This window comes from Mytilus edulis, chromosome 14, assembly GCF_963676685.1.
Source record: "Mytilus edulis chromosome 14, xbMytEdul2.2, whole genome shotgun sequence".
In the NCBI taxonomy this organism is placed as follows: domain Eukaryota; kingdom Metazoa; phylum Mollusca; class Bivalvia; order Mytilida; family Mytilidae; genus Mytilus; species Mytilus edulis.
In genome coordinates, this window is record NC_092357.1 from 14631775 (window position 1) to 14659095 (window position 27321).

A 27321-nucleotide genomic window follows, 5' to 3' on the forward strand; every position below is an offset into this window, starting at 1 on the left:
TTTCTATTTACTTATACTTAAGTTATGGTGCAAAAATAATGCTTATTTGGGCCCCTTTTTGGCCCCTAATTCATAAACTGTTGTGACCTCAACTCCAAAAATCAATCCCAACCTTTCTTTTGTGGTCATAAACCTTGTGTCAAAATTTCATAGATTTCTATTAACTTAAACTAAAGTTATAGTGCGAAAACCAAATAAATGCTTATTTGGGCCCTTTTTGGCCCCTTATTCCTAAAATATTGGGACCAAAACTCCCAAAATCAATCCCAACCTTCCTTATGTGGTCATCAACCTTGTGTTAAAATTTCATTGATTTCTTTTCACTTTTACTAAAGTTAGAGTGCGAAAACTAAAAGTATTCATACGACGACGACGACGACGACACCAACGTGATAGCAATACACGACCAAAAAATTAAAATTTTTGCGGTCGTATAAAAATGTGTACTTGATCTGAGTTTTGCGGTAATAAGCATAGTGTATTAATTTCATAACATTTGACTGAGGCAAACTTAAGTAACAGATTGGAAAAGAAAAAATCTAAATTTTTCCATTTGCAAAGGGACCAATTTGGGACGTAAAGACCAAAAGACAACGGAAAAACATTATGCTTCATTTGCTACTGCAGGGATATAAACTATTTATTTTCGAGGGCCTGAAATAATAATGTTAAATGCCTCTTGCTCGTTCTCTAAAGAGAAAAGTAAAAGTGTGTTTTCCTATTTCCCTAAGGGCTAACCATTATAAACTAATTGAGATACGGACTTAAACTTCACTTTAAAGTTTGAAAGGGCTTTTAACTTAACTCATTTCCAACTTTTCTTTTCATCTCATTAAGTCAAAAAATTTATTAAGAAATAAATACATTAAAATAATACTATTTGTATGCAAACCTTCTTTTTTTTTAATATACTACAACATTTCAAATAATATATTTTTTTCTAGTACATGAAATAATACATTCAGGAAAACCTTTTTAAAATAATTGTTGTACAAAAATAGATGATTTCAACAATTAACCCTTTCAACGTTACACAAAAAAATAGAAAAATGGCTGCTGCTGCTGCATTTTTTTGTGTTCATTCATTAGAACAGTATATTCCTTTTCAGACTGCTGTACCTTTTTTATTATAAGAGATACAGACAAAGTTATTTCATGAAAAATGCTCAGGAGAGCATGAACTGTAATGTTAGGCAATTATTTTAGTGAAATTTTTATCAGGTTGAGACCTTGTATATCCTCGATTCAAACCAGGAAAAATTAGAGAGAACCCGAATGAAAACCGAATGGTTTAAGAGTCCTGATGAAAAATCCCTTTTCATCGATGCATATTTCATGTATAGCGTTGAAAGGGTTAATACTGCTCCATTTACTGGATAAAATATGAAAACTTCTGTACTTTTCTCACAATTTGGATACAATTTTAAACATGAACAAATTCTGTTTACAGGAATTTCGACAAAATATAATCAGAGTTTGAAATAATACAATGCCAGGCCAAATTTAAGAAATAATTCTCTCATGCCATGCTCTATGCTTATCTTAACATGGGTAGGCATTATATTTGTCAATATCTTAATGTCAAGCCTTACTGAAGTATAAAATGAATAATACCAACTCATGTAAAAATGAGCATAGAGGGTGGCATGATATCATTATTGCAATCCTAACAGGGAAATGTTTAACTTTTGTACTACAAGGGGACCTATAATACACTCTGGAAAGGCAGCCAGTATAATTTAATGAACCAAACATGTTATGGAAAATCACAGTTTAACAATATGAAAAGAACAGATACATTTAGACTTACTTTTGGAATGATTTTACTTAATTTTCTAGGGAGCAACACCAAGCCAAATGTCCATTTTGATCTCTGGCTTTTTCAAAATTCAACTGACATTGCAATTTCAATTGTGACGTCAATCACATGCAGGCAATGTTTTATTTGAAATAGAACATGGCTTTGTTTCCAAATCGAAAGACAAAGGTCTTATCAGAATTGTCCACAATAAATGGAGAATGGTTCATGGGTCACATATATGATGACCCAGCATGTTAACAAGGAAAACAACAGCAACATATTTATTCAATACTGTTAAGTAAAAGTTTGTTCTTGACGATCTACTGTCCATTGTAAGACCTCTTAAATTCTAACAATTTTTTTAAACATCAAGTACATTTGGAGGACAGTTCTTGTTCTGGTTATTGCAGAATCAATGCTATGGTAAATACAAGAAATATAATATCAACTCTAAGGGGAGGCCTCAGAGGATATCAAAAAGATTTACCAATTCCCACTATGGACAGTCAGTAATGACAAAATTGATGTGATATGTAGTTTATCATAATATAATATATAAATTAAAAAGTGAAATGAAAATCACGACAAAAAAGGTCCCAATTCCCTGACAGAAATTATTTCTTATTCAAAACAAAATATTTACTTGAATGGCATGTATACATTAGTTACTTTCAACTTTGCACTTAACTAGTGGGATATCGCATGTAAAAGATTATTTCAAACTCTGATAAATAAACATATAACATTGGCCACATCCTTTAAGAACTACATATTGTAAAATCTATCACACTTTAGGTTTTTCCCAACTGATGGACGGAATCTGTCTGTGGATATCTTCCTTGAAACCATTGTCACTGAAATGGCAACAAAAAAACACAATGTTGATAATTGAAGAAAAGAGTAATTGGGCTTGAATAGCTTAAAGGACAAGGTTCACTTATGGCACAAAATGGCCTTAAGTATCAACTTTATCATAAAACACCAAAAAGGACACAATATTCTCCAAAGTAAGCATATTTTGGGACATTATGTCAAACTATGATTATTCTGTGCAATTTTCAGACCTAAAAGCTTTTGAAACACCTTGGCCGCCACCTATGAACCTTCTCCTTTAGAACACAAAATATCAAAATATACTACGTAAAATCTAATCTAAAAGCAAGTAATTACAACATAAAATATGCAAATTTAGATGCATGCACATATCACATTTTTCATTTTTGCATAAAACAGTGTAGATAGATTTCAGAGTATGATATTGCTCCTGCTTTTTAGTTATATTATTATTTCTTTTTTAAATGTATTTCCCAGGTCTATTTCCAACTGAAAAACATTGGCCACATCCTTCTAAGAATATAACTGTTATTTAAACGTGTAAATGTGAGAGACAAACGTGTAAATGGGAGAGACACACCTCCTTACAAAAAAACGTTCTTTCTTGGCATGCAACCAATATCATCTAATCAAAAAAGGATTAAAATTTAGTCAAAAAAGCCTCCTATCTTTATATCTATCTGCATTTTTCAGTCAGAATAGAAACAATAATTATCAATTTTTTTATTTACACAATAAAGAGTTCAGAGTCATTAGCTATATTGAACTTGTTTCATTATTACTGGTTGATAAGATTGTTACAATTTGTTACACATTTTACTGTAAAAGGTTTGAACAAAGTATCACCCAAAAAAATGGTACAAACCGTAAGCACATCAATATTGTCTGGAAAAGATATGGTATTAATCAATTGTCTTTTATCTTTAATATATGTTGAGGGATACTGACTAAAGGCATACTTACCAGTTTTGTTACTTCTTCTATTTTTCCTTCTCTACTTGGTGACTTCAATAATTTTGGAGGCTGAAAAAAAACAAGTTAAACTATAATCTATTGCTTCTAACATTGCCTAATGATACCAATCATTTGATTATACAATTAATTAGAAGGGGATGAGTAACACATATGAAAAGACATCAATGCTGATACCAAATTTATGTGTGCTCTTGAGAAAATTGTGACAAAAAAGACAAGTCCACCAATGGCCAAAGGACAAGGATGAAAACAACTAAAGGGCACTTTACAGTTTTTAACAATAAGAACCAGATGCTCTGCAGGTTGCAGCTTTAAACGACCGCAGAGTTCGACCTGAACAGTTGGGGCAAGTATGAACAACATTCAAGCTTGATACAGCTCCGAATTTGGATTGTGATTAAATAGTTGACACAACATAGGTTTCTGACACAGAATGAATGTGGTCTAAGAACTTAAACTTAAAAACTTAAAAATTTTAAATTGGACATTTACCCATTATGGTCCAATATCCAAAATCTAAATACATGGTTGGATTCAGCATATCAAAGAACCCCAAGAATTCAATTATTGATGAAATAAAATAAAGTTTAATGTTGGACCCTTTAGACCTGAATGTGGACCAATTTGATAACTGGGCCCAAATATAAAAAATCTAAATACATGGTTAGATTCAGCATATATCAAAGAACCCCATATATTCAATTTTTGTTGATATCAAACAAAGTTTAATTTTGGACCACGATTTGGAATAACTTGAAAACTGGCCCCATAATCAAAAATCTTAATGCATGTTTAGATTTAGCATATCAAAGAACCCCAAGAATTCAATTTTTGTTGAAATCAAACAAAGTTTAACTTTAGACCCCGATTAGGACCAACTTGAAAACTGGGCCCATAATTAAAAATCTAAGTACATGTTTAGATTCAGCATAGTAAAGAACCCCAAGAATTCAATTTTTGTTAAAATCAAACTAAGTTTAATTTTGGACCCTTTGGACCTTAATGTAGACCAATTTGAAAATGGGACCAAAAATTAAGAATCTACATACACAGTTAGATTCTGCATATCAAAGAACCCCAATTATTCATTTTTTTGTGAAATCAAACAAAGTTTAATTTTGGACCCTTTGGGCCCCTAATTCCTAAACTATTGGGACCAAAACTCCCAAAATCAATCCCAACCTTCCTTTTATGGTCATAACCCTTGTGTTTAAATTTCATAGATTTCTATTTACTTATACTAAATTTATGGTGCGAAAACCAAGAACAATGCTTATTTTGGCCCCTAATTCCTTAACTGTTGGGACCAAAACTCCAAAAATCCATCCCAACCTTCCTTTTGTGGTCATAAACCTTGTGTTTAAATTTCATAAATTTCTATTTACTTAAACTAAAGTTATAGTGCAAAAACCAATGTGTCTTCAGACGACGAAGCCAACGTCATACCAATATACGAGGTCGTATAAAAACCCATTACATATAGTAAGCCATAGAATTCCAAACATTACAAAATAAGGAAGTCTTCATATAAGTTGTTTTTGTGCATCTTGTCAATATTATGAGCTGTTTTTAACTAATTCTTCCTGTTCTTATGTTGTGTGCTGTTTCACCACTGTCCAAGGCAAGGAAGATAACCCTGTCAGATTGTACTTGAGCCACATGTATGTGTTGGCCAAACACAACTCAAATTATAGCAAGATTGATTGATTGCTGGTGTTTTAATGCCACTTTTAATCACCACTTTGGGGCTCTTTCATGGCGGCCAGTTTTTGTTGGTGGAGGAAGCCAGAGTGCTCACAGAAAACCACCGACCTACAATAAGTTCAATTCTAGTCAATCAAGATTGGAGTTGAGTGTAACCACACGAGCAGGGTTTTAATTCATAACCTCAGTGTTGACTGGCTGGTGATAACAGTAGAACTACTTAGACACAATTATAGCAAGATATTCTTGTTCTAAAGTAAACAGTTTAAACATGAGCATCTTGAACTTTAGCCTTGACCATTGACAATCAAACACTCTGATAAGTTTAATTCTTGTTAAATTGACTGTGAAGTATATACCTTTTTGTTTACTTTACAAAGTATTTCTTGGAGGGGAACAAATATACCATGGTCCTTCTTACAAGTGTAATATCTTTTACTCTTATAAAATCCATCATGCTGTCCAACTGAAAAATATAATATAGGTAATAAATTTTTACAATAATTATTCAAATGCTCAGTTCTTTTACCATCCGTACATACATAAGGTCATAAAACAGTGAGAAAATTGTTTTATCTTCGTCAATTAAAGTCTGGAGGATAGTTGTCTCATTGGCAATAATACCACATCTCCTTATTTAATACAACCTGTAAATTCAAAAATGTTTGTGTGCATTTATTGCAATGGGAAAATAATGGACATAATCTAAGGTCCATTATTGCAATATCAGGAAATGGTGCAAACAAATAATATATATATATATAAATTTTAAGAACTTTTCTGCTGACAAAACCTTTATGATTGCAGTTTTCATATCAATAAAAACATTGCCAAAATTTCTAAATTCACAGGGTATATAATGATTTAGACAGCCATTTTATTGAACTACTTTGTCAAGAATGAAGAATATAATAAGCTTAGTTTGAATATGTTATATATCACCACTACTGTGAAAGTACTTTAATTCGTGGGTATCAATTTTCGTGGTTTGAGCAATTTTGACATGTTCGTGGGTTTTTAATTTCGTGGATTTTTGTTTTCTAAAAAAAAATAAAAAAATTAAAGCCTTTAGAAACGAAGGTTACAAATAGTCTGGATTGAAGGAAATTGCAAAGTAAACATTGACCCATGTAAACCGTAGTGATAACACTAATTAACATGATAAAGTGATCAACGGATTAAAGTCCATCAAAGGTGTTAATTGGGCCATAAACATGTCACCTAAAGAAAACAGTAACATAAACAAATTTTATAAACGTATCTTGAATTGTCAAATAATTCTTGTCAAAATCAAGACCAGCATGAAATTATTATTTCCCTTATGTACGAGAACTATGAGGATATAAAATGAACACTTTATCATACTAGCATATCAATACCGGAAATCTGACTTTTATCGATCAAAAATATTTTTTATTAAAATTAAAAGATCAAATGTTAGGTTATTAAAGATTAAATAGGTATAATCCTGCATGCAGTTGTAGTTCTGTGACTGCTATTAAAGCATTCTCAGATTTTGCGTTATTCAATATATTCTCTAGCATGTCTAGATCATATCAGTAGTCAAACCTACCGATGGGGATCTTTCCATGTCTTGAATATGGACAATGGTTGTTTTGTTTCGTTGGACACTTAAATTCGTGGATAAAGTCATCCACGAAAACCACGAAAATTGGTACCCCACGAATAAAAGTACTTTCACAGTATATCATTTTATCCTTTCAATAAGAACTTCATTTTACTTGTTTGCTATATAATAATCCATTAAGTTTAATTGTTTGTCATTCTTTTCAATGTTTACTGCATAAAGAATCAACATAATGAAAAAAATTATCAGCTGCATACTTTTGATCTCACTCCTGATAAGATATTTTATTCAACTTTTCTAAAAGTAAGTGTATCTCTTGTTTTATTATGTTAATCTGGTATTTGTTTATCAGTGTAATATTGTTAATGTGCCTAATAGATATATTTACACTTGTATACAAATTTGTCAGCATTACGTAAAATCAAACAGGTTCCCGTAAACTTTGACATAACAATTCAAAACATTTGACGTCACTATAAAATAGTGATTGTTGCTTGACGTCAGAAGGTTATTCGGAGGCGATCTAAGGTCATTTTGAGACAAAATTCAGCTAAATACCAAAAGTGTAAATACGTTTATATCTTCTAATCAGCCATGTATAGATTATCAGCTGTATTGCACTGCACATTGATGTAGTAAAAAATTAGCTCTAAGTCACATTGAAAACCAGGAGAATTTTATGAATGAATAACTTGGTCTGGTAAAAACTTTTAAAAAAAAATGCAAAAGGAAATATTTATTGTAATGGATTTTAGTACATATGCAAATATGTTTATATTATGTAATATTTTGAGTGATTCACAGATGTTAAGCTAAAATCAACAATATCATTTCTGAATCCATATAAAAACAATCATTGGAAATTAATTGAATTCTTTTGTAGAATGAAGGAGAAGGCCCTGCAAGAGCTGATTTTGACCTTTAACAAGAAGTAATCTGATAAAAGATTTTCAACCTTTTTAAAATTTCAAGTGTCTACTTCAGTCGATTCAACAAGTTCATGTTCTAAGTTTTAGCTGATTTGGCCATTATAGAGGCTCAAATTCAAGCTTTAAGAAATAAAAAATCAAATATGCCATATAAAATATCATTTTCAGTTGTTTAAAATGAATGTGGCTGCATTGATGTCCAGTCACAATATTTATGTATGTTGTATTTTATCATTAAATACAACATATATTTGAATATTAAGACTAAACACAAGTGTTGCCACTTCCATGACAGACAAAAACTGTCTTTAAACTAGCACAAATGCTAAAATTGTGAAGATTTCAGTATTTTTGCATGAAATGATGCTGGTGCCTTATGCACGTCCATTGTATTGCCAAAAACAAACCATATTCATGTAACAAAAGTATCCAACTTTCCAATAAATAGCTACAAGTGACATTTGTAAAAGAGCTATATTTTGGGGCCAAAAGGGGTCAAACAGCTGGGTTTTCTCATGTAAAGAAATAATTTGATTATACAACATTATATCAATTAACATTAAAAAATCATTATACCTGGTTGAGCAAGTTCAAGGCCAACATATAACACATCTGGTGTGTTGTCAAGGTGACCAATATAACAAATTCTCCCAGTCTTGTCTCCCTTGGCAACTACATAATCACCTTGTTGCACTTGCAGTTTATAGCTAAAAATATGAAATTCTATGTTTTATTACATTTTAATACTATATGTGGCTCTTTTTACAAAAAAACTGTTAAGAGTAAAAATACTATTAACCATTTCAATATAACAATCAATTTTAATCGTAAGATTTTTTTTGTGAAAAGAGTTGCTGGTCCACAAGGCCTAGATTGTGTATAAAATGTGCAAATTATGAGAGTTGGATATTATTCATTTGTAAGTCTTTTCTCTAAATGAAGAAAATGTTGTGTTTCATCATGTATCACAAGTTTTTTTTTTCAAATATAGAGTATGATGTATTGTATGTTCATTTCATTTGTCAAAGGGAAATAACTCAGATAATGCCACTTTTAGGAAGGAATGTGTTATGAATTTACATATTTTGTTATGAAGCATGAAAATTAGATAATTGATCCAATTATCTGAGTTTAATTATAAATTTATATCCTGTACACCCATTATAAGACCTATCTTTTCAAAATCATATTTTATCTTTTTTTTCTATTGTTTATTTTTTTTCAATTTTACAATATTGTCCATGAATAATGTACACAAAATCTAACAATTGTGCACAACCTGTAGCTAGAAAAGCCACATGACCCATACTTTTTTTTTAAAAGCCTGAAATAAACTTCATTTTAGCAAATCATCAAAACTGTCTATCAATTATAATTTCAACACCTAACCTATTCAGGAAAGGCATTAACCAGGAGAGAATCCAGATATGAATATACCAATCTTAATAGACAGTCAGGGGACTTACTTAAATAAGTGATTTTCTAAATACTTATCAGAACCAGATCTGTGTTGTCTAGGATGACCAGGTCATTTCAGGTGATGACCTTGTACTTAATCTGGGATAATGACATAAAAATCACTTGTTTAAGTATCAGACCTCAATTTCCTTCCCAAAAATCACTTCTTTAAGTATCATTCTTTTAATAACCCCCACTAATTTCAACACCCCCGAACAGTGATATTTTTATCGAATTTTTCAATTTTTATATATATTTTTTATAGTTGTAACAGTAGAATTTTATTACATAATCTGAAAGATGAAACCTTGAACTTCACAGGAAAAATACTCCCACTGCTGGGAAAAATCTTTAAAAAAAGTATCAGTTCATTATGTAAAGCCATTATTATAGCATTTTTTCAACTAAAATAGAACTTTCAGCTAAATGATAGCATCAAAGGCATACACCTTGCTACTTAAAAGAAGCAAAAAGTTCATTTTTTTTAAATTTTACTAATTAAAAGATATTGTTTAAACCTATGTGTTTAAAATTTACATAATCCCAATTTGTGACAAAACCTCGAATTTGCTACTCAAATAAGTCACTTATTTCAGTAAGTCCCCTGACTGATAGACAATTTTTAATATTCTAAATTAATCAAATAAATTTATCTTAATTTCAGACATTACAATTCAGTGAAGTTTTCTGGATGTTTCCATGATCAATTTATTAATGCATACCTAACAGAAAATTTCTGTGCGTCATTTACATCTTCATCTCCACTCCTGACAGCAGACTCACAACGAGAACATTTACAGCCTTTGATTGGCTGAGAACATACACTTGTCACACTGGGTGATAAGGCTCTGGACCATTTTTTATTAACACTGAAAAATATAAATTGAAATTTGAACCATGTCAATAATCACCCAATGAGAGGGATGGAAGGTCCTTTTTCTCTGGCTTCCTCCACCAATAAAACTAGCAACAATGATATAGCTTAGAGTGCTGGCATATCCTCATTGTTCTTTTATTTAAATGATTATGAAGTTTTATCTCTAATTTACATCTACTTTTTCTATTTTTTTGTGTCATTAAGTTGCTGTCTATGTTTAAAATACCCAAAATATTCTTTTTAAATTAAAATGTAAAATGGACTTTTCTTGCTCATTTATTTCTCTTAGTCTTCATACCATATCTTACTCTGTATCATTAGGTTACTTTCTAATTCATTAATAAACATTATAGACTGTTGGTTTTCCCGTTTGAATGGTTTTACACTAGCAATTTTGGGGCCCTTTATAGCTTGTTGTTCGGTGTGAGCCAAGGCCCTGTGTTGAAGGCCATGCATTGACCTATAATGGTTTACTTTTTTTAAATTGTTATTTGGATGGAGAGTTGTCTCATTGGCACTCACACCACATCTTCCTATAATATCTTTTTATTCATATGTTTCACAGCTTTTTTCCTCTAATCTACTTCTCTGTATGTCTGTGGTTTTTGCATCCTCTGTTTTGTGTCTCATTGATGTAACACAACCACAGTTTATCCTAGCAGATTTTTCCCCTATTCTAAAAGGGGTCTCATTGGGGGGTTCTGATCCGGAATCCTGATTACTGTTTCGTCAGATTCCCGTATCCCGCTGACACTATGTACGTAAGCGATTCTCATATTTTTGTCATTTCCCAGGTCCCGCTAGACCTCATTTCCCGTTTCACGACACAATAATTTGACTTTCACGTGTCAGGCTTACAAAAAATCAGCAATCCTGCGTCACGCTTAGACCCCAATGAGACCCACTCTAAAGGCTTTTAAAAATTTGTGATAAATAAAGTGTAAATTTTAATCTTTTTACAAACTAACCTTTGTGTTTTCTGCTTACTCCCCATATAAAGTTTTGAACCTTTGACCTTGTTGTCTGGGTTACTGTGTAATTCATTCTCAATATATAATTTATCAAGGCATTGTTTAACCTAAAATTGAAAAAAAATAGATACATATTTATTGCTGTAATTTAGAGCTTGACGTATTGTAAAGGCAACCATCATGTCTTATTATTGTTAAAGATGAAATGTTGTGTTATTATTTAAGCTGCTATTTAAGTCCAATATCTCCTTTTGTTTCATGCGTCTAAATTAAACAACATTAAAGGTTCTTCAAATGCATGGGACACTTGGTAATTATTCCTGGATAAGTAAAAGCTGTAATGTACTTGTCTGATTGGCATGTAAACAAATAATAGTTAAAAATATGGGAAAATACTATTTATACTGATTTAATATTCAATCCATTTATGGTTTAAAAATTTCATAAGAAAGAACAAAGTTTGGATAAGCTGTTAAATATCATGGTCATTGTCCAAGGACAGGGGTTGAAGTCATAAAACTTTGCTCAGTACTCTGAGCACAAAAATCATGCTCGAAACATGAAATCCAGCATTTTGATTGGTTGATTTTCAAGTATGAGTACAAAAAACTGACTCGAAAGTTTTATGACTGCAAGGCCTTGTTGCTGAAAAAATAATGTTGTAAAATAATGCTGCTACTGTGCTGCATAGATCTGATACAACATGTTAATAGATCACACTTTTAAATGCAAGGCTAAAGTACATTTAGCTGTCATCAATTACAGGTAAGTATTTATCACCTCAAACGATAAACCTAATGGGTAACTTTTTAATCATTTACCAAAATTAATGACCAGAATTTGTATCTCATACATCAACAAAACAAAAAATATGTATTCTTAATAAATGATTTTTAGGAATATTTTTCTGCATAATGTACATATGTAAAGTAGTCCAAACAGACATTTTATAAAAAAAAATATCTGGATAACTTTTATCAAATACAAATAACTTTCCATTTTACTAACCAATAGATAGTTCTCAAATGTAAGTAATAATTTCTAACCTCAATTTGCTGTAGACATTCTGTAATGTACTTCAAGTCTTTTTCAGCATCAAAGGTACTCTCTAAACCAAACAGTTCATCATAATTATCTACAAGGAAATATACAGAGTTATCTCTCTTTGAATGCAATGTGCAATTGACTACCAAAGTTTTCCCAAAATAAAATATTTCTTTTGTAGCTAGAAGTTTCATGAATATTTGTTAATGTAAATTAATGTATACATAAGAGAAGATATGTGTTTCAGATATTCTTGACAATTACTTGCCAATTAGATGATTTACAATATATCCATATTTAATTGCAACAAAAATAGTAAAATTTTTCTAATTTTTCCTCTGATTAAAGATTAATATAGTTATTCAGTAATGAACATGATGAAGAAAAAATTAAATTGTATGTTTGCATAACTAATTTATCTTTTTACAGTTAATAACATTATGCTACTTCAAAATTGGAACAGGGATTTTCTCCAGGTAAAGATGTCCAGAAAACAGACAATTTATTATATTGTTATATTGTACCACATAGTTAGTTAGGTTTTGTGTGCTTTTCTCTCTTTCATCATGTCTATTATGAAAAATGTTAATTATTAAAAAAAGCTTTTTTTTGTTTGCTTATGAATCTGTTTTTTTAGTTATGAATAATTATACTGCTATTTTTAAGGCACCATGATATGAAAAATGAAATATGTCATAAAATCACCTAAAACAGTCAGGGGACTTACTTAAATAAGTGATTTTCTAAATCACTGATTCAAGTAACATTATTTCCATAAAGGTTGGAAGTTAGAGTTGACTTTCTTTAATAATCACCTATTTAAGTACAGCTCTTTATAAGAACCAGGCAGAGTGCCATATACATGTGATACAAGGGGGGTTTCAGATTTTATCTATAATTGGCCTAGTAGAAGCAATAAATGAATGTTGCTCAAAAAATAATTTTGAGTGGGAAAATATGAGTGGTTGCCATGGTAACGGACACACCATTTTTTGGTTGTTAAGCGTGGTAAAATCTTTCAAAAATCAGCTAAATCACCACATTTCAGAGCCTGATTATGAATAGAATCATGCATTTTTCATTAATTTTCATATGTAACATTGATAGAACTTGGTTTAAGCTTAATTTTAGTGAAGATTGCATGTCAACCAAATTTGTAAATTTTTTGAAAAATTTTGTGAAAAAATGCATATTTTCAACTTTTCTGAAATTGGGATTTTTGCTGAATTATCAAATTTTCTCTGGTGTTTTTCAGAAAAGTGCAAATGTGTACAGAATAGTTAGCACTGTAGTTATGAAGTTTGGATACTTCTTTACCAAATTAAATAGTGAAATGCGTGGGATTTTTTCAAGTTTTATCACCATAGCAACCGATTTTTTCCTTGGAAACGGAGTTTTTATTTGCAGAATATTGCAGTTTAAGAGCTTAAATGTCCGGAATTGTTTTATAACCGATAAGAAAATACATAAAAGCTAACGCAAACTTTAAATTACCAGCATCAAGTGTTGTTGTCTTCAATTGTTACTACGGAAAGACATATTATCCATAGCAACATCCACTAAAAAACTGAATAAATAGAAATTTATGTAAAAAATGTATAAATAGAGGGTGTTTATTTTCAAATTGGAATATGACTTCATTCTTTGCTTCACTCACAGTCTTGACTGGGGTTTTTTCTTCAGATTGTTCAATAAATGTTATATGTAATGAAACATTGGAGTTGGGGGGCTTGGAAAAAGGGGGGAGGGGGTATGTTGATTTTTTAAAATGTTGCATACAAGTAGATACTTGAAAAGATAATTGCGTTTCGTCGTCCGAAGACACATTGGTTTTCGCACTTTAACGGGGCTCCTGGGTATAAATAATTTTTTTTTTCTAATATAGGATTTCGCTATATTTTTTCATGAATTAACTTTATCATATACTTAAAAGAAAAATGAAATAAAAAAATGGGGTCACCGTTCATATAAGCTAAAATCTGCCTCTGGAAGAAGCATACATTTTTGTTAATGTCCTTTTTTCTGTTGAACTAATAGAAGAAAAAAAGGAAATATCGAAATAAAAAAATAACCTAATAATATAAGAAATCGCTTAAATTTTACAATTATTTAGTTTATGTACAGCTTATTTGAAAACAATAATAAAAAATATAGGTCACCGATGAGTTAAAAAAGATATTTCAAATTTAAGGCCAAAAAATGGCATTTTTGCACCAAAGGGAGATAATTTGGAGCTTTTTCAATTTTTAAAGTCATCTGGGGCCAAACCAAATCATTTTTTTGGGTTGTTTTTTGTACCATATCATAAAGTAACAACTAATAGTGTAATAAATAAAATTTGTAATGAAAAAATAGAGGTTTAATTTTTTGCTAAAATTTTTGTACCCACGAGCCACCTTAACTTTAGTTTAAGTTAATAGAAATCTATGAAAGTTAAACACAAGTTTAATTACCACAAAAGGAAATTTGGGATTGATTTTGAGAGTTTTGGTCCCAACAGTTTAGGAATGAGGGGCCAAAAAGGACCCATATAGGCATTTTTCTTGGTTTTCACACAATAACTTTAGTATAAGTAAATATTAATCTATGAAATTCTAACATAAGGTTTATGAACACAACAGAAAGGTTTGGATTGATTTTGGGAGTTTTGGTCCAAACAGTTTAGGAATTAGGGGCCAAAAAGGGGCCCAATTAAGCATTTTTCTTGGTTTTCGCACCATAACTTTAGTATAAGTAATATTAATTACGGACCCAAAGGGTCAAAATTAAACTTTGTTTGATTTCATCAAAATTGAATAATTGGGGTTGTTTGATATGCCGAATCTAACTGTTAATGTAGATTCTTAATTTTTGGTCCCGTTTCAAATTGGTCTACATTAAGGTCCAAAGGGTCCAAAATTAAACTTAGTTTGATTGTAACAAAAAATGATTTTTGGGGGTTCTTTGATATGCTGAATCTAATCATGTATTTAGATTTTGGATATTGGACCATAAAATGTAAATGTCCAATTTTTAAGTTTTTAAGTTTAAAGTTCTTAGACCAAATTCATTCTGTGTCAGAAAACTATGTTGTGTCAACTATTTAATCGCAATCCAAATTCAGAGCTGTATCAAGCTTGAATGTTGTGTCCATACTTGACCCAACTGTTCAGGGTTCGAACTCTGCTGTCGAATAAAGCTGTGCCCTATGAAGCATCTGGTTTAAGGTTAACAGCAGATGAACTTCATGGGATTGCAATAGCCGGGCCAACCTGGCTTATGGAAAGGCAAGATAGATATGGCCCTAACAATTGTAAGAAATTTTTTAATTTTTTATGGCACACATCCGTCTGAGATGTTATTCCACCAGCATAAATCACAAAATTGACCCGTAACATAATATTAACAAACCAATAATAGAATCATTTGGTCAAAGCATTTCTAAACTGAAACTGAAGTGTGATGGATGGGCGGATAGACGGACAGGCAAATTGAACACATTTTAAGTTGGTGGTGATCTAAATCACTGATTCAAGTAACATTATTTCATTAAAGGTTGGAAGTTAGAGTTGTCTTTCTTTAATAATCACCTATTTAAGTAGTACAAATTAATCACTAGAAGAAGTGATTTAATTTTATTGTAGCTTTAAATATAGAATACTAATGATCCAGGGACTAATTATGTTTCTAAACTTATCAGAACCAACATCTGTGTTGTCTAGGATGACCAGGTCATTTCAGGTGATGACCTTGTACTGAATCTAGGATAATGACATAAAAATCACTTGTTTAAGTATCAGACCTCAATTTCCTTCCCAAAAATCACTTCTTTAAATATCATTCTTTTAGTAACCCTGACTAATTTCAACAACCCCAAACAGTGAAATTTTTATCGCGAACAGTAGAATTTTATTACATAATCTGAAAGATTAAACCTTGAACTTCACAGGAAAAATACTCCCACTGCTGGGGGAAATCTTTTAAGAAAGTATCAGTTCATTATGTAAAGCCATTATTATAGCATTTTTTCAACTAAAATAGAATTTTTAGCTAAATGATAGCTTAAAAGAAGCAAAAAGTTCATTTTTTTAAATTTTACTAATTAAAAGATACTATTTCAACCTATGTGCTTAAAATTTTGAAAAAACTACAAAATCCCAATTTGTGACAAAACATAGAATTTGCTACTCAAATAAGTGATTCAAAAATCACTTATTTCAGTAAGACCCCTGATTGTAAAAGAAAAACTAGAATTTAATCCAATTCTACTACAATACACCTACTTCTATTGTCTTCAACTTCATACTTTATCTGTTTGGATTTCTGAGATATTCTGAAAGTTATGAAATATTTATAAATAAGATACAGATTCAAAGAACCAGAAAATATTAACGTACACTTCCAGTCTATGCATCGGAACTAAACACATTTATTCTAAAAACAGTTGTTGGCATGACACGGGTTATGTTCTTCTCATATATGTTATGATGGTATGATACTAAACCCCTAACGGGAAGGATTGTGCCTGATGTTCATATGATGAAATCATAATCTTTCAGTCAGTTTAGTTGAAGTCTGGAGCTGGCATGTCAGTTAACTGCTAGTAGTCTGTTGTTATTTATGTATTATTGTCATTTTGTTTATTTTCTTTGGTTACATCTTCTGACATCAGACTCGGATTTCTCTTGAACTGAATTTTAATGTGCGTATTGTTATGCGTTTACTTTACTACATTGGTTAGAGGTATAGGGGGAGGGTTGAGATCTCACAAACATGTTTAACCCCGCGGCATTTTTGCGCCTGTCCCAAGTCAGGAGCCTCTGGCCTTTGTTAGTCTTGTATTATTTTAATTTTAGTTTCTTGTGTACAATTTGGAAATTAGTATGGCGTTCATTATCACTGGACTAGTATATATTTGTTTAGGGGCCAGCTGAAGGACGCCTCCGGGTGCGGGAATTTCTCGCTACATTGAAGACCTATTGGTGACCCTCTGCTGTTGTTTTTTTATTTGGGCGGGTTGTTGTCTCTTTGACACATTCCCCATTTCCATTCTCAATTTTATTAATTTTATATACCTTTTAGGGCAAGAGTTGTGCTCTAGAATATTTCTAAACACCATGTTCATGTGTGTATGGTGTGTGTGTCTAACTTTCATGACTAATGTATAATTTTACAATTTAACTAATGTATTGCTGCCTAATGGCTATTAAATGGGAGAAAATAAATGAATCAATAGTACCTTCCACAAGTTCTTATATATAGAGTATAACTACCTGTGATATCTGTCATTTTTCTTGTCTATATTGTGTTTGTCATAATGTCCTGACATATGAACCGTCGGTTTAGATTCCACATGAACCTCTGCCTTTGTCATCAGACCATTTGTAGTTGGTTTTTGGACTTCTGTTTCATTTAAAGGTCCAATATTTTGAACTGGTTGTTCTTGCTGACCGTGTAGACTATCAGCCCTCAATCTCTGTGATAATGGTGATGCATTAGTACCATTGTGACGACTACTGATAGGGGATCGCTGCTGACTCTCTGGTCGCTGTCTTACTTTGGGGGAATCACTGATGGTACTTGAGCACTGGCTGCATCTAGAGGGTGGTCTGAATGGTTCCTGCAATAAATTTAGTTTTTTTCTTTAAATTTTGCATTCAACACAAAAAAGATAAAGGAAACAGTACTGTATTTGAAGAGTTGCTCAACTTGCTGTAGTATTTAATCATGTCCCTCATTAAATAATGTCCACCAAATCTTTTTTCGTAGTAAATATTGTCTCTTAAGGATGTACACCTCTGAGAAGCCAAAAAGTTCTAGAATTAAACTTTTTTCTAACCCTAATTTTTGGGTTTATATGATTGTAACTAGAGGCTCTAAAGAGCCTGTGTGGCTCACCTTGGTATATGTGAATTTTAAACAAAGGAAGCAGATGGATTCATGAAAAAATTGTGTTTTGGTGATGGTGATGTGTTTGTACATCTTACTTTACTGAACATTCTTGCTGCTTACAATTATCTCTATCTATAATGATCTTGGCAAAGTAATTTCAGTGGAAAATGTTAGTAAAAATTTACAAATTTTATGAAAATTGTTAAAAATTGACTATAAAGGACAATAACTCCTTAGGGGGTCAATTGACCATTTTGGTCATGTTAACTTGTTTAGGTCTTACTTTGCTGTACATTATTGCTCTTTACAGTTTATCTCTATCTATAATAATATTCAAGATAATAACAAAAAACGGCAAAATTTCCTTAAAATTACCAATTTAGGGGCAGCAACCCAACAACCGGTTGTCGGGTCAATCTGAAAATTTCAGGGCAGATAGATCTTGACATGATTAACAATTTAACTCAGTCAGATTTGCTCTAAATGCTTTTATTTATGAGTTATAAGCCAAAAACTGCATTTTACCCCTATGTTCTATTTTTAGCCATGGCGGCCATCTAGGTTGGTTGGCCAGGTCACCGAACACATTTTTAAACTAGATACCCCAATGATGATTGTGACAAAGTTTGATTAAATTTGGCCCAGTAGTTTTAGAGGAGAAGATTTTTGTAAAAGTTAACAACGACGGAAGACAACCAGGTGAGCTAAAAAAATAGTTTGCGAAGAAAAATCATATGGTGGTGCACTTCTTTTTCTGCTAAGGCCCTTTGAAAGTACACAATTTTGATGATTTTCCCCATTTTTCATCAATTTTTACCCATCTTTGAGCTATTAAACATTTTTTCATACTCTCAATGAAGATGAAGTGGACCAATCTTCATTCAAAGAATAAATTCAACTAAAAACCAGATGCTCCGCAGGGCGCAGCTTTATACGACCACAGAGGTCAACCCTGAACAGTTGGGGGAAGTATGGACACAACATTTAAGCTTGATACAGCTCCGAATTCGGATTGTGATTAAATAGTTGACACAACATAGGTTTCTGACACAGAATGAATGTGGTCTAACAACTTAAACTTAAAATTTTAAAATTTTAAATTGGACATTTACCTATTATGGTCCAATATCCAAAATCTAAATGCATGGTTAGATTCAGCATATCATAGAACCCCAAGAATTCAATTTTAGAAGAAATCAAATAATGTTCAATTTTAGACCCTTTAGACCTCAATGTGGACCAATTAGATAACCAGGCCCAAATAGATTCAGCATATTGAAGAACCCCATATATTCAATTTTTGTTGAAATCAAACAAAGTTTAATTTTGGACCCTGATTTGGACCAACTTGAAAACTGGGCCCATAATCAACAAGAGGCTGTCACAACGACAGCAAACCGGATTTATTAACATTTATTTGTGTCCTGGCAATATCACAAGAACCATTACTGATGAATTGTGAAAGTGAAAATTGTCAATATCAAATTTGACCTCCATTTTGTCATCAGTATCAACATATTAAAATTTGAAAAGCTTAGATTGAATGGTTCATGAGTAAATTCAACAACGTAAATGGAAATGCCATTTTACGATCTTTCAAGAACCATAACTCCATAACTCCTGAACGGTAAAAGTCAAAATCGTCATTATTAAACTTGACCTCTATTTTGTCATCAGTAACAACATATTAAAATTTCAAAAGCTTAGGTTGAATGGTTCATGAGAAAATGCACGGACACGACGGGAAACACCATTTTTCAATCTTTCAAGAACCATAACTCCTGAACAGTAAAAGTCAAAATCGTCATTATTGAACTTGACCTCCATTTTGTCATCAGTAACAGCATATTAAAATTTCGGAAGCTTTGATAGAACAGTTCATGCATAAATGCACGGACACGACTGGAAACTCCATTTTTCAATCTTTCAAGAACCATAACTCCTGAACGGTAAAAGTCAAAATCGTCATTATTAAAGTAATAAACTTGACCTCCATTCTGTCATCAGTAACAACATATTAAAATTTGGGAAGCTTTGGTAGAACAGTTCATGCGTAAATGCACGAACAAGACTGGAAACTCCATTTTTCAATCTTTCAAGAACCATAACTCCTGAACGATAAAAGTCAAAATCGCCATTATTGAACTTGACCTTCGTATAGTTGTCAGTAATAACATATTAAAATTTAAAAAGCTTTGGTTGAACGGTTCATGAGATAATGCACGGACAACATTTGACAAAAATGTTTGATTGCCGCCCGCCGTACATCCCCAAATCAATAACCGACATTTTTGTCACAAAAATCCGGTTAAAAATCTAAGTACATGTTTAGATTCAGCATATCAAAGAACCCCATGCCAAGAATTCAATTTTTGTTAAAATCAAACTAAATTTAATTTTGGACCCTTTGGACCTTAATGTAGACCAATTTGAAAACAGGACCAAATATTAAGAATCTAAATACACGGTAAGATTCAGCATATTAAAGAACAAAGAACCCCTAGATTCATTTTTTGATGAAATCAAACAAAAAAGTTTAATTTTGGACCCTTTTGGCCCCTAATTCCTAAACTGTTGGAACCAAAACTCCCAAAATAAATCCTAACCTTCCTTTCGTGGTCATAAACCTTTTGTTTAAATTTGATAGATTTCTATTTACTTTTATAAAGTTATTGTGCAAAAACCAAGAAAAATGCTTATTTGGGACCTTTTTTTGGCTGTAATTCCTAAACTTTTGGGACCAAAACTCCCAAAATTAATCCCAACCTTCCTTTTATGGTCATAAACCTTGTGTTTAAATTTCATAGATTTTTATTTACTTAATATACAAAAGTTAGAGTGCGGAAAAAAAATGTCTTCGAAAGACGACGACGATGCCAACGTCATACCAATATACGACCAAATAATTTTCAATTTTTGCGGTCGTATAAAAAATATGTGTAGGTGTTAATATAAGAAAGTTTTATCATTATTTTGATGCTTTTTAGTGTCAAATTTACCATGTTGTCAATTTTTATAAATATGGGATTTTTCTCAGTTTAAAGAACAAAATGCATATTATTTCAACTTCTTCATGTTCTTTGTTATAAATGATTAAAAAAATACATATATATATCTAAGAAATTTGAAAATAAAAAGTTATATGGGATGTTCATGTTTCTGGTAAAATCATTTTTGTACTCCTCATCAATTTTTTGGCTAAAAAGACTGACTAGATTAGTAAATAAATTTGAATTTTTTTTTACTCAAAAACTACTTATTGGAAATACACAATTTTTTCACAGACTGATATTTATCAAATTCATTGCTATTTTCCACTTATGACCCATGTTTTGGAAATAACTTCAGAATGAGATTTCAATGAGACTGAAACGTCAGAAGAATACATCGTTAAATATTTTCTTACTGTAGATTCATTATTATTCATTAAATACCAATTTTTGCGGATTACGTTGGTACAAACCACAAAACTAAAGATTCATTTCATAACAAATTTTCTATAGGCATACAAGCAGACTGAGGCAAAACCACCCAACATCATATCAACGAACATTTTAAGTTTTCCTTAATCCACAAAAGTTGGTAAATGAATTAATCCACAGTATTTGAATGTGTTTTTAAAATGTTTTATTGCAGATAATACTTTTGTCTGAGATCATGGATGTTGGACTAGGGACTTTCTTGGATATGGTATGAACATGATGAAATATTGTAGATATACTTTTATCTGAGCTCAGGGACGCTGGAGTTGGACTTCTGACTTACTTGGATATGGTATGAAGTATCGTAGATACTTTTGTCTGAGCTCAGGGACGCTGGAGTTGGACTTCTGACTTACTTGGATATGGTATGAAGTATCATGGATACTTTTGTCTGAGCTCAGGGACGCTGGAGTTGGACTTGTGGAATGTGATGTTGGTCGACTGCCTGATCTCAATTCTTGATTCTCTTTTGTCAGGAGCAGAACTTTTTTCTCTAGACTGAAATGGAACATAAGAATATTTTTTTTTAGATTAATAAATTTTGGCAGATGTGTTGAAAATTGTTAAACAGATGCCTAAAGTCAATAAAGGTTATTAATCAAAAAGATTAATATTCTATAAGTTTTGACTAACACAGAAAAACTAAGAAGTACAACAAATACATGTTCATTTTGTTTAACTAAAATTGTGTCCGTCTTTTTCACTCAAATTTTTTTCTTCAATATATTTGTGAAAAGTTAGTTGTAGATCATGTAGATTACTACATGTAAATGGTATTTTTCTGTTCTTTTTAAATTCATTTGCAGATCCCATAGCTATAAGGTTATAGGGCACATGATACAGTTTTAATGCAACAGTGATTTTTTTCTAAGAAAATGTTCACCAACATGATCTAGTCAAGTCAAATACATGTTTATGATTATTATCAGATAAAAAAAATATACATGTGCTACATTTAGCATTTTTACATGTAGATATAAATGCAGTAGAAATTGAAACACTTACTCAAAATTTCTGTTTTTTGGACATTTTTAAACCTTTTAAAATTAACAGACAGGCTTAACTTTTTTGTTTCAAAATATAATTCCAGAAGTTCCTATTATCATGATTATATACAGATTTTTGTAAAAAAAAAAAATGGAATCCCTCATTTTGTTTTAGAGCTATGGATGAAATAACTCAAAAACAAATTTCCCAATATGATGCAGTTTAACAATATACATGTACATATATAAAAAAACCTTTTTGTGTTAGCAGCAAAATTAATTCCCTTCTAACTGTTTCATATGACTTACCAATAATGGGGCATGCTTAAGTATATACATTTGTAAGATTTGTTTAATATTGTTCTCATTAAGTAACAGTACCTTCTTTTAGCTCTCAGTAAATTAGCTACATCTGTACATAGAGGGACAATTCCTTTTCTTGTACTGTTAACAACAAAGGCTACAGCTCTTGATGCTATTTCTTTATCTTCTACAAGATTTATCTCTCCTCCTGTAACACATGTAAAGTAATATTAATTATAATGGAAGGAACCTAAATTCAGCATTTTGTTCAGTGGTTGTCTTTGGATCATCTCTCAATTTTATTTTTTCTTTATCATGTTGATTGCTGCGTTTTAAATCAGGATGAATTTATTTTTCCTTAGAATTTTTTTCACATTTTGTCATGCAGCCCTAATTATACATGTTATAACTGACTATAAGGCTGCACATTGACTGTTTCTCAATTCCACGTCATTTGGACTATGGTCATGATGCTTTGCTTGGTGGGTAGTTTTATCATTGACAATCACACCACATCTGATTTGTTGCTTTTATAAAATGGTTAATGAACATGTATATTTACATTACACTCCATTGTTCACCATCACATTAAAGTGTTGAAGTTCGTGAAATTTGACAAGTAGAATTATTCAATGTGGGGACAAAGTCCCAAATTACAGTGGAAAAAATCAATAAAAATCAAAATCAATCTCCTAATCGTTTACATTTTATTTTCAGACTTTTTTTATTTTCCTGCAATTGCACAGAAATCTCTTTCTTTCTCCTGGTCTTGTTTGTCATGAGACCAAGAGTAAATTACATATTTATCAGTTTAGTAAAATATATAGGAAGTCCTGAGCACAATAAAAATTTCATTTTTAATAAATCTTAGATCATGTTGATATGAAAAAAATGCCAATTGATAGCCTTTCTTTGTTTAAATTGAAAATGAGGTCGTTACTAAAACCCCTAGCAATAGGACACAAGTTGGAAACATAACGGTATATTTAACAGATTTTGAAGTTAGAAAATGTTTGAATTTTAAAAATAATCATGCAGACTTCCTCCACTTTCAATGGCAATGCCGACCTTATATTATATCATCTTATAATAGGTGGATCCCAACCCTTATTCCCCTTTAGTGGGACAAATTTGGTTAATTACATTGCATTAACCCTTTCGCCGATGAGTCCCGGTTTACCGGGATTCACGCTTCAGACAGCTGACGACGAGTCCCGTTTTACCGGGATCAGAATACATCTTTTATATTTCCCGCTCAAAACAGTGCAAACATGAGTTATCTTTCTTTGATGAATACCCGGATGAAAGTGTAAACATGGGGCTTCCGTTTGTTGAAAACCGTGTCAAAATCAGAGGAAATTTACGGAATTTACGAGAATTTGAAATGAGGGAAAATTTTTTTTGAAAGAATATGGAAGAATTGAAGCCAAACTAGTATACTTTTTTTTACATAAAATGTCGTTTTATGTACAAAACACTTGGAATGGACATCGTTCAGTGTGAGGAATTTGTACAGTCTTGGGTTAAAAAATTACGATTTGGGGTCAAAGAGCAGAATTTTGAGAATTTCACCTAAACAATGACGAAAATTTGAAAATTTGAATATTTTATGAAGAAAAAATTATCAAAACATAAACAAAACTGTGAACATGGTGTTAGTGAATGAAATAAATACACAAATAACTACAAACAAGTTTTTATTGACATTTATTATGAAGATCTCCCATTTGAGTAAAAGTAGCCAGGGAAGCCATCGTCTCAGAGTAGCTTCTGTCTGGGCAGCAATCGGTGAAAGGGTTAAGGGAATCACAGAAGGATCCCCCCTTTTTAGGTCTGTAAGTGCCCCTTCATTCCCCTTTACAATAGTTCTAGATCCACCACTGCTCATACCTGCCAACTTTCACGATTTAGGCGTGTACTACACGATTTTGACCCTTTGTCACGATTGCACGATCGTGTTCCTGAAAAACCCTCTAAAACACGATTTGGTGAAAATCTACACGAAAAATATTGTTGTTCCCGATTTTGAACTGTGTCCAATGGAGGAAAATCGTGTTCAGCCAATCAAATTGTGTGTTTCTCATGATCAAATTAATCAGCCAATCAAAAACATTTTCTCTCAAGATTGTTTTAACATGCTAGATATTGAACTTGTGTTGTATTCCTCTGTTTGTTGGTCAGAATTGTAAAAACGTGAACTTGGCAAATGATTTTTTAACTGCAAGGAGGTTCTTACACAGAATAAGAATAAAAGCATGGCTGATTGACAAATTTCAATGATGCAGTACTACCATGAATATAATAAATAGTAGTTTATTCACTAATTTATTGACATTACATGTACACTTGCTGTAACATAATTTCATTTATGTATTCAATCATTAAAAGTATAATGTACTATTCATTATTTTTCACATGGACCCCCCCACACACCCACATCAAGACTACAAAACAGCACGCGCAAAATAGTCGTCGCAAAGAATTTTAAACTTTGAAATTGTTGTCGCGCGCTAAAACCCCCATGGGCATTTTCAAAAGTTGGCAGGTATGACTGCTTTTCATATCTTATTTTCAAATTTAGCTTCAATTCTTACATAAGATTTAATAAAAGGAAAAAGAAAACAAAGGGAGAGTGTGACACCACATCATGGAAAAAAAGGGGGGACATCTAATCTGACTAAGTAGTATAATTTAACATAAGATAATCTTTATTCAAACACTAAAGGTCTGTTTACATAAAATAGTGTGTATCATACACCATACAATGTTAAAATATTAAGCTGTTATTAATTATAAAAGAAATAACATGAATGATATGATAATAATAAATTAAAAATAATTTACAAAGCCTGCGTTTCCTAATACTTTTACGAATATTTATTTAATCAAACATGCTTATCACAGAACACTTTATCGACGTGCACCTAGTCAAATATTTAATGTTTCTATGAAGAAAAAATATCAATATCGACATTTGTTTGTTTACTTTCCCATGAAAGCAGCCCACTCTGAATATTTCATTTCAAAACTTAGACATATGTTATGTTACCAGTTCCTGCCAATTGTGTTTCCCAACATGGTATCCAGGAATCAGATTGATCACAGAGTTCATTGCTATTATTTGAATTTAAGTCATCCATTTTACTTTTAAACTTTTTTGGCTGCTGATGCTGAATCGGACGCCATTTTGGTTTGATTGGGTTGGAATTTGGGGCGCCTTGCAGGGTAATTCAAAGATATAAGATAAACATCGCGCAAAGCGAGACAACTCGATTATCTCGCTTATATTTAACTATTAGAAGTTTTTAGAAATTTGATTTAATTAATTCCTTGGTAAAATCTTTGTAGTTGAAATGTTGGTATATTTAGATTCAGTGTCATGACCAAAATTCAAAATTGAAGACGTTAGAAACGTAACAATATGTGTATCTCAATAATACAACGTCAGAATAAAGGTAGATCTATAATATCTTCGACGACGTTGGCGATATTTATTTGAACCGTCCTGTCGCACCTGTTTCCCACGTTCGTATATCTATATATTGTTAATTGTTTAACCTTTTGATATATTTTAACAGCGAAATTGAATATGACTCAGAATACTTATAATTGTGGTTTCGAATCCTGTTTTTTTTTGGCAGTGGCTATCATCTCCGTCAAAATAGCATTTGTTGTGCGATTTTAACGGCTCCGGCAAAATACACTACTGGACGAAAAAACAACTGTCCATACCAGTAACAGTCGTTGTACGACTGTCTTAGTCTGTAAAAGACAAGTAATGACTGTCAAATCTGTCATATTTCGTTGCAACAGTTCATTTATGTCTGTCCCAACTTTTTTACGGGTTGTGAAAGTCAAAAAAATGCTACCATCAGTCATTTCAGAACTGTTGCAGTGGTTTACGGTGTTGTCACAGTCAAAATCTATTTATTACAGTCTTTCTAATGGTTGTGGTAGTTGCATAATGTCCGTCCCAACCTTTTAATAATTGGGACAGTTAAAATTTGTTTGTGTCAACTTTTCAGATGTTGATGCAGTCAAAAAATGTTTGTCACAACGTTTTTAGAGTTGGGACAGTCGTTAAATGTTTGTTACAACTTTCTGAAGGTTGGCACAGTCATTAAATGTTTATTACAACTTATAAAAGGTTGACACCGTCGTTAAATGTTTAAAACAAACAATTCATAGGTTGATACAGTCGGTAAATGTTTTAATACAAATATTTTAGCGTAACGGTAGTCCGTCAGTGTAAAAAAAATCACGTCTCACCCGGCTCTCAAGATTTGATTTTGTTGTGAAATAGTCCATTACTTATACTTTTATCGTCTATCGTGCGATTGTAAACTTGTTTTGCTGTTTATTCATTTATTTTGCGATCGTTGTTTGTCTTCTGTCGTTTTCCATTTATTGCCGTAGCATTGTCCGTTCACTTTTGACAGTCATGTGCGTTTGACTTTAAATAATCCTTTTGATATCCTTACTTTTTATTTTATAATAT

At 31.7% G+C, this 27321-nt stretch overlaps 1 protein-coding gene across 1 annotated transcript; it reads right to left on the bottom strand.

Annotated features, from left to right (window-relative positions):
* Positions 1 to 871: 871 nt before the first annotated feature.
* LOC139503716 (uncharacterized) lies at positions 872 to 26038 on the bottom strand. Its single transcript, XM_071293564.1, has 12 exons — positions 25873 to 26038; positions 22902 to 23031; positions 21891 to 22032; positions 17434 to 17780; positions 16444 to 16493; positions 12184 to 12272; positions 11135 to 11244; positions 10012 to 10158; positions 8408 to 8538; positions 5674 to 5780; positions 3599 to 3658; positions 872 to 2655 (listed from the first exon to the last, which is right to left on the bottom strand). Exons 1-12 carry the CDS (start codon positions 25961 to 25963, stop codon positions 2653 to 2655), a joined length of 1407 nt encoding a protein of 468 aa, XP_071149665.1. The 5' UTR covers positions 25964 to 26038; the 3' UTR covers positions 872 to 2652.
* Between the last annotated feature and the right edge of the window lie 1283 nt (positions 26039 to 27321).

Coding starts and splice junctions, on each gene's coding strand:
- LOC139503716 (XM_071293564.1), bottom strand. CDS start 25,963: ATGGATGACTTAAATTCAAATAATAGCAATGAACTCTGTGATCAATCT. Junction 11,245..12,183: donor AATGTCTACAGCAAATTGAG/GTTAGAAATTAT, acceptor TTTCAATTTTAG/GTTAAACAATGCCTTGATAA. Junction 5,781..8,407: donor CCTTGAACTTGCTCAACCAG/GTATAATGATTT, acceptor TATATTTTTCAG/TTGGACAGCATGATGGATTT.